The following is a 14771-nucleotide window of genomic DNA, read 5'->3' on the forward strand; positions in this document are numbered from 1 at the left end:
AGGTGTAAAAATGGCTATAAACAAGTCTTACATAACAAATTTATGGTATATCCACATGATAGGTAAAAGTCCCAAATTCCCACCATTTGCCAAATCTGTGAGACCTCTTTCCTTCTGAATATCTGGGAATTACGTAAAGATTCTAATGCGGCTTCAAAATCAGGTGACAATAAAAGCTGGTTCTCTACACAATAACCATAATATGCATCCAAACATGTACACAAATCTTCAGTCGCCCTCAGACATCTAAGTCTGCTACATTACGTAGGCATCACAGCTGTCTAAAGCATGAAGACATTGCTGTATTTTACACATCTGTATTCAAACGCAAAAAAACGAATGATACCTGGCTGGCATCTTTGACATGGATGTTATCAATCAGTTTACACAGTAACCAAAAATATTCTTTACATCCAGGTCGTAAAATAGTTTCCTCCTCATAGTCTTCAACCTACAAACATAAAAACAAAATTAGTTAAAAAAAACAAAAAAATTAAATAAACCAAAAATAGGCTCATAGCTATATACTTCCACAGCAACAGTACAGTTCTCGTACATGCTGTCCATACTACAGTATTCTGACCAGTGGATGCAAACAAAGCAGAAACGGCTAAATCCAGACTTCTGCTTCAAAAGCAATATCCAGTAAAGTTCTGATTTAAAGTGCGTGTAGTCACAAGACCCCATCTATGTATAACATGGACAGCTTATTCACCTGGAAGATTTTATAGTTTTCCTTGCAGTGGCTACTGCAAAAGGAACATTTGGGAGACAGATCTTTGGTGATCAGTTAATCAATGACATACGGTAGCTCTCATATAAAGAGGGATGTCTGTGGTGAGACAACTCCTTTAGGGCTGGTTCACACGAGCAAGTCCATTGCATTCCGTGTGAGAGCGTGGTCTTCCTTTCTGGAGCGCAGGGCATGATCATGATTTATAATGCTATGTACCTCTGCTTGACCTTATTGCTACAGGATAATAGTCACAAAAAGCTCATTCAGACGGCCGTATTTGTGGGGCATTTCAATGGGGCTGCAAAAGATGCAGACAGCACACCGTGTGCTGTCCGCATCAGTAGTTCCGTTCCTGCGGCCCTAAATAAAAATTTAGAGCATGTCATATTCTTGACCACAATTGCGGACAAGTATAGGCATTTCTATATACGCCTGGCCCTGTACGTTCTGCAAAATGCGGAATCCGTGTTTTGCGGGTCTGCAATTTGCGAACCGAAAAATACTTAGTCGTCTGAATGTACCCTCGTCACCAAAAAAACGTGGCCATAAAAAAAAAAAAAATATTCAATTGTGCTGAAGGGGTAAAATTAGGGTGATGTTCAAGTAATGCTGTATGCTCTGAGCATATTAGATTTCCCTTCCTGCTGCCCATGCTGCTTCACTGAAATGCTTCATGACCAACTGCAGCTGCATCTCCCCTCCATGCCGGTTTACCGTTTTACTCTACATGAATGCTCTGGTACCTAAGGATGTCTCTGAAGATTTACAGAAATCCTGCAGCAAAGAAACTACACAGGCTGCTGGAAGGAGAAGCAGATTTCCCATAAGATATGTTACAGACAAATGATTGCACTACTGAGTTCTGTAAAAAAGGATTTTAATGGCAGGACACTTTAAACCGGAAACAATTTTGCAGATAGTTTTAATGTATCCAGTGAAGTGAATCATGTCAAGTAATATTAAGGTCTGCTTTACATTTACATGAACATAATAATTGCTACTGTGACTTACCTGAATAGGCTTTAGTGCTTGAGCATCAGGAAGAAATTTTAACAATGTTGATGCAGCCAGAAGCAAAAACGATCTGTTTATTGAATCACCACCATCCAGACCAGAAAGGGACAGTTTGTACAGACCATTGCATGACTCATGACGTACTGCAGTCTAATAAAAAAGGATCAAAAATGGAAAAAAACAACAACACATTTTTAAGGTTTTAATTCCAAGGACTTCAAAGTCCTGCATTCAACAAAAAATTTCTATTAATAATAAAATGCATTTTTTAAGTTCAAGCTAACAAAATCATTGGGCAAGTGCGTCTAATTTGCCCGATCCTTATCTCCCCCGACATTAACTATCGGGGAAGAGTTAGACGACCACTATACAAATAAGATGGTCAGGTACACCTGCCAAAACCAGCAGATTCTGTCAATATACACGCAATGTGCATAGCTAGCTTAAGGCAGCGTGTTAACAGATTTTCAAATGGATATAAAATTAAAAGGCTCTGCAGGATTTAAATATTAAAGGGGTTCTCTCCCATGGCATCTATTATGTAGACAAAGTTAATACAAGGCACTTCCTAATGTATTGTGATTGTTGATATTCCCTCCTTTGCTGGCTGAATACATTTTTCCATCACATTATACACTGCTTGTTTCCATGGTTACAGACCACCCTGGATCCATCAGCGGTGGCAGTGCTTGCCCACTATAGGAAAAAGCGCCATCCTGTGCGCATTTCCATGGTCTCGGCCACCAGAGAGGCTGGCACTTTTTCCTACAGTGTGCAAGCACGGCCACCGCTGCTGGGTTTCAGGGTGGTCGTAACCATGGAAAAGCGCAGTGTATGATGTGATGGAAAAATAAATGAAGCCAGCAAAGGAGGTAATATGGACAATCACAATACATAAGTGCCTTGTATTAGCTTTGTATACATGAAATAGGCTATTTGCTGCATTGAGACAACCCCTTTAAAAATCTATCCTTAGTAAAGTATCAGTAAAGAGTTTTTAAACTCAGTTTGCTAATGCTTACCTCAGGAATAAGAAGAGTTAATTTTTTAAGCCAATCCTGTAAATTCTCGCTGTCTGCCAGACTGGATTTCACAGCAGAACAACAATGAGCCCAGCTGACCATTAGCCACATGGAATAATGTGTAACTGTTGGAAGTAAAACACAAGAAATGTATTGATGGCCCAGCAGAATGCCTGTCATCAGACCCAATACACAGCAATGCTATAAACAAGCCCATGACTGTCTCTGAATTACAATTATTGCAATAATTACAAAAACTTTCAAATACTTCCCATAAGTAAAGGCCCATTTACATGGACTGACCATGCAGGCAATTATCAGGAACAAACCGGTCGGACCCAATAATTGCTTGCTCATTAGAGTGAGAGATGCACTTCTATGCAATCACCTCCACTGCATGGGAAGGAGCAATCACTAAAATGCCCATAAAGATTAATTGTTTCTGGGCAGAAGATTTCAGTTTATACAGGAGGATCCGCAGACCAGAAACAACGAGCTCGGTGTCCGCACCAACAATGCTCTCAACTGATGAACAAGCTTTTGCTCGCTCATCAGCAGCACCTTCACACATGGCAATTATCAGGAGCGCTCTGCCCCAATAACTGCCAATTATCAGCCTGTGTAAAGGGGCCTTTAAAAATAAGCCCCTCGATATGACAGCACACAGATGAGCTATCAATGAACATTTTTGTCAAACACGATGCAAATATTTATAAAGGAATCCAATGACAAATGGTTATGGTTGTCATCAGGGAAGCAAGATTCTTTTCAAAACAGGGTAGCAATGTTATTAAAGGCGTTTTACGAGACTTTTGAAAGCCTGTTCTTAAGCGATTCACTGGAATGAAGTGGCGCTGTAGATAAAGGATCTGCCAGAATGTGTGTGCCTGTGTAAATATGCAGGACACGTGGCATCTGTTTGAAGATGTGGCCACTTCACTCTGCTCATCGGCACTAGTAGGATCTAACAATGCACCTAAATATAGACAGATGACAGTAAATGCAATCGATTGACTACATACCTTCATGCCTTGAACGATGGTCAGACTGTGCCTTCAATACCCTGCAAGAAAATATTATGTTGTCATCTAGTGAACAAAGAAATATTCAAAACCAGCACAGACGTAGGTGCGATCTATAAAACCACTATGCTTACCGTTGGGCTAAATTATCATAGGTGTAAGCCACGGAAATTAAGCGCTGAATCAAACAGGTTCCTTGGACAAGAACAAGAAAAACCTTCAGGGAGACAAAATGTAGAAACTAAAGCTTTAAAAAACAATGGTTTAAGTGCATATTAAACAAAGTACACCAAATCTCTAGAACAGCTGGATTTTAATGGGAACGGTGTGGGTCTACATCACCCAACATTTTTAAATAAAAACAATGCAAACAAATTGAAAGTGATTTAAGGCCTGTTTCACACTTGCATTGTTAATTCCAGTATTGAGATCCGGCAGAGGATTTCGATAACGGAATTAAACTGATCCATTTTGATTTTGTACATCAGGAGGCATCCGTTTAGTGACGAATCCTCATCCTAACTGAATACATTGAAAGTCAATGGGTGACGGATACATTTTTTTAGGCTCCTAAAAAACAGATCCATCACCATCAACTTACATTGTTTTCAGTGCCGGATCTGTGTTTTTTTTACCATTTTTACGACTGGACACAAAACTGCAGCGGTTTTGGGTCCGGTCACAAAACAGAATGCTGCCGGAACGAAAGACCTCCTGATGCATCCTGAACGGATCTCTTTCCAGTCAGAATGCATGAGGACTAAATGAAGACTTTTTTTTTTCTGGTTTTGAGATCCTCTGCTGGATCTCAATACCGGAAAACAACGCGAGTGTGAAAGTAGACTAAGATATAGGATTAGCAATTATTATTAATAATTATTTAGTTAATAAAAGTCTAATGATAATAATGTTACTGCCAATGTTATTAAAATACTGCCAAATGGATATTATCAGAACTTTAACTCCCCTGAAATCAAATGAAAGGCATGTTTTGCTATTAAAGGATTTATAAGGGCATCCCCCCAAACTTTAAGCAGCACCTGCTTCTTGTAAAAGTGAAAGCAGGCTGCCACACCTTCTCCCATTCTACATGCAAATGTAATACAAGTAGTAAGACGCTGGTTGTTTTCTTGACTGAATCTGGGCACAGGCCCATACATATATACTGCCTGAACCCGCTGATTTCAGTGGGATAAGACAATGGTATAAAGTACATGTGGAATTTTTATTTTATTTAATGTAAATAGTTCCAAAGTAAATTATCAGTTGTGTGTTAATTCCATAATGTGTATCTATATACAGTATATACTGCTTTCTCGATTAAGCTTAAAATCATATTCTGGTGCATACTCTTGGCTGCTCTAATTCATACAGCTCAGTTTTCAAGCGGTTCTAGATAGAACCAATAGGATACTCTTATATGAAAGACTTACGCTGGGTTCACACCTGAGCGTACTTGTATGCGCTCAGATGCACGATTTTATGGGGCGTTTACATTCGTGGCTCCGGGAAACAAGCAAACACCCATTGTCGCGCGATCCCGGAAGTCTATGTGCAGGAACGCGCGATAATACGCCCCAAAGAAGCTCCTGTACTTCTTGGGGCGTTTTACAGCGCAATCGTACGCGCTGTAAAACACTCAGGTGAGAACCATGCAGATAGGAAAGCATTGGTTTTTGCTTGTTGAGCGTTTTACAGCGCGTAGGAACGTGCTGTAAAACGCTCAGGTGTGAACCCAGCCTTAATGCCATCCGCACAGATACATCTGCCGCCTGGGAGCCCTGGTTGTCCTCTTCCTATTCCACTGATTTTCGCTATTGTATTACTTTATAGGAAACTTATTCAGGGTGTGAAGTGCGATATTATTTATATTTTGTTTGTCTGACCAGTAATATATGTGACTATGAAACCCCAATATTTTCCTATGTACCCATGCACGTACACTTTTATTTCTTTTCATTTATCTTTTTATTTTGCTGTATTGTGTGATCTACTGTTCAAAACTCTAATAAATACCTTTTGAAACATTACATTTTCTTCTGTCCTCTGTCACACAGAATGGACAGAAAACTCCAGCTGCCTGCAGCCACCACTAGGATGAGATAACTGGAAACGGATTGATCCAACTCCTACTAAACTCCATGGGGCAATGTGAACAGATTCTGCTCTTGCACCGAGCTACTTTGCAGCCCCTACCATCTGCATGAAAGCTGTAGTGGACTCCTTGCTGGATGCTACAACAAAGTTTGCAACGGTCTCCCCAGCCCCTACTTAGTGCCATCAGCAGTCCTGTATGGTCAAAACGGCACACACACTTTCTGAATGGGAGCCTTGCTGCAGTAACCAGCACCGTCCACCACAGAAATGGACAGAGCTGTGTGATTCCAGCACTTGAGCTACTGCAGAACAGCTGACCGGTGTGGGTGTAGGACTCCTTACGATCCCAAGGATAGGCCATCAATATTAAAGTACTGGAAATCCCATTTAATGCCAATGGGAGCAGCATATAAATGTACTACAGGAAACCCGGAAACTGATGTCTGCCCTTCTGAAAGACTTTATTGAACAATACACAAAAGATGGATTAAACATTTAGAAGAGACTGATTAGTGGGGAAGGTGTACCTCTGTTAAACGTGGGATATGAAGGCCCTTTGAGTGATCTGCAGTTGATTTTCGTGACTTGCCAGGCCACGTCCTTTTTCTGTGGCTCTCTGCAATCCCGGACCAGGCAAATACATCATGATATGCCAGATCCAGATCTGTCGGGTCCACAGCAAACTGACATATCAACTTGAGCAAACACGCTAAACAGTCCAGCTGCCACTGTAGAGACACAGACAGAATGAACACTAAATGAAGCACAATTTAATACTCAATGTCATTTCTATCCAAGAATCAGCAAGTGAACATATCTGGCAAAATGACACATAAATCACATTATAAAAGTTATGATTGCAGATTATAACATTACAGATAATTCTTTATGGTTTTACATCTTCAAAACTAAAACATTTACTGAGAGGGGTTGTGTCACTTCAGCAAATAGCACTTATTATGTAAAGGAAGTTAATACAAGGCAATTAATAATGTATTGTTATTACCCATATTGCTTCCTTTGCTGGCTGGATAAATTTTTCCATTACTTTATACACTGCTCGCTTCCATGGTTACAACCACCCTGCAATCCATTAGTGGTGGTCGTGCTTGCACAGTATAGGAAGAAACGCTGGCCTATTTCGTGGTTGGACATTGGTAGCGCACATAGGCTAGTGCTTTTTCCGATACAGTGTAAGCACGACCACCACTGATGGATTCCATTGTGATTGTAACCATGGAAAGGAACAATGTATAATGTGATGGAAAAATTAATCTAGCAAGCAAAGGAAGCAAAATGGATATTAACAATACATTAGTAAGTGGCTTGTTTTAACTACCTCTACATAAATGCTGTTTGCTGAAGTGAGACAACCCCTTTAATTCTGTTATAATAAAACTAGCGACTCATAGAACAGGAGTATAATTTTCTAATATGGCAGTACAGTTGGGAGAAGGGAGCCGCCAGATCAAGCTATACTGCCACGACAGTATTACAATCATATACCCCAATAGAAGATTATTAGGGCAGACGTCTGCAGAAGGCTGCCATTCATATTCTTCCGGTCTTAATTGCCATTATATCTAATATTTAAACCAATATTTTATCACATAAGTAATGAGGGCATTGGAACCATTTAATTCTAAGGCTCTGTTCAAAATGTGTACATTCTGCACATGTACTAGGAAAGCTTCGGGCGCTTACACTGTTTGCAGTCAAAGGAGGATAAAATAGGTTCTTTGTGGTCTCTATCAGGCTAACATAGGTTGCAAAACCTAATAGCTTAGGTAATAGTGTCACCTAGGGGTAAATGAGTAACATTACACCAAAGCAGAAATGCATTTTGGGTAATACAATGACATCACCCACATTATCATATGTACACGCCTAGCCGACAATGATTGGAAAACTCCAAGTTAGGAAGGTGTGTCTAACTGATAAGTTTGTGATCAAACCCTTAGATTTTCCTTTGATCCTTTCTTTTATATAAAGCCATTTGACATAAAAGTCACTATGTAAATGGTGTTCAAAGAAACAATTTGATTTACAGCATGGTGAAATTGATTTTTCATGCAAACTACCCCAAGTACAGAGAGATCCACATCCCCATTTGAAATACAGGGTGGCGTATTCAGGAACTCTGTTATACAGATCCTAAATACATCTGTGTCTGTGCATAAGGCCTAACAGGACAATTCTGACATAGAAAAACTCACCACAGTCCAAGACTCTTGATCCTTGGGCTCCAGAATTCCAGAATTAAATATTTCTATCAGCTGTTGTAGACCCCCTGCAGCAACAAACTAAGAATACGTAGGGAGTCAAACACTTATTGGTTCAATGCTAAAACATCTGACAGTTTTCGCTTTCTCCATCAAACCATATTAAAATATTCACGCAAATTAAATTACCAGTTGTTTTGAGCATTATTTATTAGGATGGTGGATGTATATGGATGTGACCCACAGACCCACAACTGTAAGCAGTCTGTGCTTGATAACAACCAGCTAACTGTTAAAGGGGCTGTCCTACAAAAAATATTCTGTTTTCAACCAGCACCTGGATCAAAATATTTTCATAATTGCAAGTAATTAAAAATGTTGTATAGCCACTGAGTTATTAAATAACATGCATCTCTATAGCACCACCTGTTCTTTTCCTCATTTCTCTGTCCACCTCACTGGAGGTGGACACACATGCTCAGTTCCATCCTTCAACTGCCTCCTGAGCTGTGACAGGTAGTTGGCTGCAGCAAATGGGACACAGCCCATGAACTGTCAGCTGGAAATAAATCTAGCAGCGCAATTGGAGCAATGAATATGGAGATCTCTGGATCCATGTGCAGTACAGGGCTGGTTCTATCTTTGTTAGAAAGAGATTGTCATGTACTATATGATGTAGGGATCGACCGATATTGATTTTTTAGGGCCGATACCGATAATTTGTGAACTTTCAGGCCGATAGCCGATAATTTATACCGATATTCTGGGAATTTTCATTTTTGAAAAAAAAATTAAAATTCCCACAAATCTGCTGAAAATTAATGTTTATTGTTAATGTGTATTTTTTTTTTGTAAATCTTTCTTTTTCATTTATATTTAATATTTTGGTGTTTTTATTTTTATTACTTTTTTTTTTTTTTTTTTAACTAACTTTTAGCCCCCTTAGGGACTAGAACCCTTGTCCTATTCACCCTGATAGAGATCTATCAGGGTGAATAGGAGCTCACACTGTCCCTGCTGCTCTGTGCTTTGTGCACACAGCAGCATGGAGCTTACCATGGCATCCAGGGCTTCAATAGCGTCCTGGCTGCCATGGTAACCGATCGGAGCCCCAGCATTACACTGCTGGGGCTCCGATCGGAGGAGCAGGGGAGAGGGAATCCTGTGTGGGGGGCGCACTGCGACTGGGGGGAGGGGGGGGGCGCACTGTGCCACCAATGCCTAATATTGGGGGGGAGGGGGGGCGCACTGCGCCACCAATGTCTGATACTGGGGGGCTTGGGGGGGGGGGCGCACTGCGCCACCAATGAAGCTTAATCTCAAATTTATTCATATACAGGAGGCGGGAGCTGCAGGATCACATAGCCGGCTCCCGACCTCTATGAGCTGTAGCTGCGATCCGCGGCACCTGAGGAGTTAACTACCGTAGATCGCAGCTACAGCTCATAGAGGTCGGGAGCCGGCTATGTGATCCTGCAGCTCCCGCCTCCTGTATATGAATTAATGTGAGATTAAGCTTCATTGGTGGCGCAGTGGCCATAGCTCCTCCCCTCCTCTTGTCCCCTGTCCTCCCATTGGCTGGAGCGGCAGCAGCAGCACAGGGGGAGGAGACACTGCTCCTTCTCCCCTGTGCTGCTGCTGAGGGAACACGGAGAGCGCTGTCAGCAGCGCGATCTGTGTTCCCCATACGCTATCGGAATATCGGCAAAATAAATGCCGATACCGATAACGTTCAAAATCCTGAATATCGGCCGATAAAATCGGTAAATCCGATAATCGGTCGATCCCTAATATGATGTCTAATTTTCATTTTTACATTAATAAAGGGACAACCCATTTAACTTGATTTACTAGTAATGACATAAAAAAAGTAAAAAAAAAAAAAGATAGTTATGTACTGTGTATACCACAGCATTTTTGAAGTATAAGTAAAACTGTACCTTGCAGCTCCAAGTGTTTTTACTGTTCTCAATCTGATCTTCACTGGAGTCATCAGAGTCTGGATACAAATCACTATAACTGCCCTGTAATATAAAAGTAATGTATTATTACATAGAAATTGTGAAGGTTCAGCTAATACACTATAAACCACTACACACAAGTATTGAAAGTGGTTTTGCAGATAAACATGCTTAAATTTGGCCCCTCTACTAAAACTTCTAGTCTCTTAGACAAACACTGGCGGCTAACCCGCAGATTTCGGTGGGACCAACCAATCAACTAATGTGTATGGGTCTGATCGATGGGAACCCCTTGATACTGAGAAAGAAAGGGATACATTGCTGGTTTAGCACTGCATCCTTTCTAATATTTCCCTAGTCACCCGGCTGCACAGAAAACTGCAGCTAGCCCCATTAAACTAAAAAACAATTGCAGGGGAAAAAACAAGTATAGGGATGCAGTGCCACACCAGCAATGCATCCCATTCATTTTCATGATCATGGAGGGTCCCTGAGGTTGGACTCACGCCGATCACTAAGTGATGGCATAACCTAGAGGCATGCTATTGCTTTATGACATAAAAACCCCTTTGAATGTGTACAAAACAAGCAAATGTACTTATCTATTATTCAGCAATTAAAAATAATCAGTTTTGGACAATTACCGTAGATTCTCTTCTTATCCTCCTGTTTGGCTTTCCTAGCGCTTCAATAATTTCAAGAGCATATAAAAGCTTGTGTGCACTTTTTATCCTAAGCAAATCTTTCCAGCACGGTCCATCATTTCCCTTTATATAAAAAAATATATTAAATACTGCTGATGCATAGAATTGTGAAAAGGAGAACTATAAACTGATAGTTATGTCCTTATCTCTCAGCACAGTGCAATGCTGCATAGAGTGTATAGCCCACCAACATAACCCTCAGCACTATGCTCTGCTCACCTGCTCCTCAGACACATTCTGAAATGCCTGCAGCATATTGGGACACGTAGGCAGTAGCATTAGGAGCTCCCAGACACGTCTGGAAAGGTTTTCAGCATGAAGGTGCAGTTCTTCACACCTTGCACTCTGCAATGAAACATATGTAACATTAGAAGATGGAATAACTTTTTGTGCCTAATTAGTTCAAGTTCCCTCACATAATATAGCTTGGAGTAATCAACAGTGATCATTTAATATAAACCTTTCCCAACATAAATACATAATAGTAAAGGAAAATAACGAGATTTTTGTATAACTTACCAGTAAAATCTCTTTCTCGCTCTTTCCTTGGGGGACACAGAAGACCTTGGGTATAGCTCATCTCCCTAGGAGGCGTGACACTAAGTAAGAACTGTTAAGCCCCTCCTCCACAGCTATACCCTCAGCCTGGAGAGAGAGACTGCCAGTTGCGTGTCCAAGTAGTGAGAAAAGGCAAAGTCCAAAAGTGGAGCCAACAAGCCAACTACCCAACGGGTAAAACAAACTCGGAAACAAAGAATGGGTGGGTGCTGTGTCCCCCAAGGAAAGAGCGAGAAAGAGATTTTACTGGTAAGTTATACAAAAATCTCGTTTTCTCGCCCAATTTCCTTGGGGGACACAGAAGACCTTGGGACGTTCAATAGCAGTCCAAGAGGGGAGGGACCACAGCACCAGGGCAAAGCACCCGAAGGCATCAAGAAACCGCCGCCTGCAGACCAGGCGGCCCAAGGCAGCAGACGCCGAAGCCCCAGTGCGCACCCTGTAGAACCCAGTAAGGTGTGCAAGGAAGACCAGCGACCGCCTTGCACAAAAGCATGGCCGAAGCCTTATGCCTCCGGCCCAGGAGGCACCGACCGCTCCGGCTGAAATGAACGGTGACACCAAAAGCAGAACCCTGCCCTTGGTGCGGTAACCACAGCAATAGACACAGAGAGCGAAGGAAAGCCACCCTGGAGGCCGTCAACTCTTTGCGCGGACATCCTGGAAACACAAGAGACCGAACGCAGACAAGAGCCGGAGATCTCCAAGTAACAACTGCAAAACCAAACAATCTCCAAGCGGTGAAGCGCCCGTTCCCGGAGACGGGAAGGGGATGACCAAAGCCTCGTAGATAAGAAGGCAGATACCACCCTCAGAAGGAAGGGACGGGATGGAGAAACAGCCCCGTCCTGGAAAAGGACAGAGGGCACAGAACACGAAGGGCCACCCATCAGACATGATGGCAACAGAAAACACAACTGTACAGGACAGCAGGAGTAGGGAGAACTTCTACAACGGCACCAAGGGAAAGAGTGGAGCGCCAAGAGCTCAGTGTGTAGTTCCCAGGGCGGTACCAGGGAACGGTACAGAGGAACCAAGAGCCACTCTGTGGAAGAAGGTCATGACAGGCCCAGGAGGGCCAGAAAACGCTGCAAGGGAAAGGACAGCGCCGACACTTGACACTTCAGTAACAGAGTCCCAGTCCCAGGGTCAGGCCGGACTAGAGAAAGACAGAACCAAGGGAGAGAAAGCAGAGTGGGGGAATGCCCCACTTACCACAAAACCTAGTCAAGAACCCTAAGTCCGACAACCGAACCCGGACGAAGCACAGTCGGGAGCGAACACCAGCGCGCTCGCAGGAATCGCCTGGCAAGCGGGAAAAAAACCCAATGTGATCAGGCGCAGACCAGTAACACGGCCCAAGGGTCGGAAGAAAACTCCCGTCGGCCCCCGAACAACATAGTCCCGTATCCAACCGGAGTGGGTGAGCAGAAGGACAGACGGAAGAAACCGGAAGGGTCCGCCCAGCAGCCGACAGATGCCAGGACCAGACAGGCCAAAGTCCAAGTCGACGTAGCCACCACAGGAAGGAGTTCTACAGTCCTGGTGAGGGAAAGTCAAGGACAACCGTGACCGAAGGGTAGTCCTCCCAAGTTACCGAAAAGGTAAGTCCAGCAGGACCATATGCCCAGAATGGAAAGGCAATCTGCACCCAGCGGGAGGACAGAACGCAATAGGCCTGGCAAACAGGCACACAGCTAGTACTGCCAGCGAAAACGAGGGAGACGGTACGAGACCACAAGTAACCCCCGGAACCATCCAAATGAACAACCATGCTCACCCCCGAAGGGGAGGGGGCAATGACGAAAACAGCCTCTGAGGCCTGGCCGGTGCAGAAGCCACCTCGGAGTGACAAACTCAGAGAGGAAGCCAAAACAACCGAGCCAGCGAGGAAAAGCAGTCGAGACAGAGGCCGGCATAACACCCTCCAAACCGAAAGGAGGAATGGCAAACAGGGAAGCCACAGGACAGTTCAAAAGCCGAATACCTGCTACTCTGTGAGACGACCTGCAGATCGCCTCGCAGAAGGCGAAAACCCTGAAGAACCCAAAAGTGGAGGTCCCTCAGACCTGGATAGACGAGCACCCAAGAGAAGTTGGGTGACCCTACCCGAGAGGAGCGGTCTGTTCCTGGTAGCAGATCAGACTGAAGTGCAGAAGGCGCCAAGACAACGCTCTTGACCCGACGGCTTGCGCGGGGAAGCAATGTCACGGGAGGACGAACGGGTACGCATCAAGGTACCCCGAACACCCCCCAGGTGGAAGGGCCAATGAACATGGCTGGTGCAGTCACAACGGGACCACACCAGAGAATGAGTGCCACCCAGCTCGGTGCAGTAGCGAGCCAGCAGAGCCCGTCTACATATATACAAGTTATACAGCGGTGAATACATTGGGCATTCATTTGTTGTGTGTTGGACAACACCTTAGGCTCATACAGGTGGACAGAATGACCTCTTCAGAAAAGAGTGCAAAGCTAGCGACAAGCAGCCTCACCCCAAGAGAAAAAAGTATGTCGCAGGAGGAAGGGAGGCATACGTACTAGCAAACCGCAGGCAGCGAGAAGGCCAACCCACCCACGGGAGGAGAAGGCAAACACGGCCCAAACAACGCACAGAGCGCACAGCCAAGCATCCCACAGTATCCATGGAAGTACAAGTGCAACCCGAAAGGGAGTTATGCACAAGGCTAGTACAGGGGGCATGCTATGGAACGCAAGCAGTCCGCCCAGAAAAGGGGGGAGAAAAGCACCTGGCAAACTCTGCAGACGGCAAGAGTGCAAAGGCCCGCACCAAAGGACCTAGTGAAGGGGGAAGGGCATGCACAGGATTATCCGGGCATTAAATTATTGTGCAATAATCCACCCAACACCGAATTTTGTGAGAGTGCAACGAGTAGTTCGCCAATGAAAGGGGAACGTCCAGTACAGCATATAGAAGGACAGCCGTGAATCTCATGAGCGCGCAAATTACCGCCCACGGAACGAGAAGTGGTCATGCACAAGGCCAGCACCGTTTCTAAAGGGAGTGCAAGCAGCGCACCCATGTTTAGAGGGCCATGCTCCTGGCCAGCAACGTATTCGGTGAGGGTGCAATGAACCGCACACGGCAGCATCGCATCCCAGGAGAGCGCGAGCACCCCGCCACGGACGGGGCCATGCACATGGCCAGCAACGTACTGGCGCAAGAACAAACACCGTCAGTGAAGGTGCATGTATGTCGCCTGAGGAGAGGAGGCATGCCCATGCCGGCAGCAAAGCCAGCGAGAGTGCGGTACACCGCCCAAGGAAGGGGGGGGGGGCCATGCCTATGACTGGCAGCGGATCCGGTGAGAGTGCAAGCACCCCGCCATGGAAGGGGGTCAAGCACGTGGCCAGCAACCTACCGCGAGAGAACAACCCCAGCCAGGAAGAGTATGTATGCCGCCCGAGAGAAGG

At 44.2% G+C, this 14771-nt stretch overlaps 1 protein-coding gene across 3 annotated transcripts in view; it reads right to left on the reverse strand.

Annotated features, from left to right (window-relative positions):
- Window positions 1-14771, reverse strand: part of USP34 (ubiquitin specific peptidase 34) — a 216570-nt gene that overhangs the window by 94199 nt on the left and 107600 nt on the right. For all 3 annotated transcript variants that reach the window (XM_044289323.1, XM_044289322.1, XM_044289321.1), the window contains 10 exons: window positions 10998-11123; window positions 10719-10841; window positions 10054-10137; window positions 8108-8194; window positions 6419-6619; window positions 3929-4011; window positions 3795-3835; window positions 2773-2897; window positions 1748-1900; window positions 347-451 (listed from right to left, as the gene is read on the reverse strand). In XM_044289323.1, the coding sequence (XP_044145258.1) occupies window positions 347-451; window positions 1748-1900; window positions 2773-2897; window positions 3795-3835; window positions 3929-4011; window positions 6419-6619; window positions 8108-8194; window positions 10054-10137; window positions 10719-10841; window positions 10998-11123 (1128 nt within the window). The remainder of the gene's footprint in view (window positions 1-346; window positions 452-1747; window positions 1901-2772; window positions 2898-3794; window positions 3836-3928; window positions 4012-6418; window positions 6620-8107; window positions 8195-10053; window positions 10138-10718; window positions 10842-10997; window positions 11124-14771) is intronic.

The sequence above is a fragment of the Bufo gargarizans genome, chromosome 4 (genome assembly GCF_014858855.1).
Source record: "Bufo gargarizans isolate SCDJY-AF-19 chromosome 4, ASM1485885v1, whole genome shotgun sequence".
Lineage (NCBI taxonomy): Eukaryota > Metazoa > Chordata > Amphibia > Anura > Bufonidae > Bufo > Bufo gargarizans.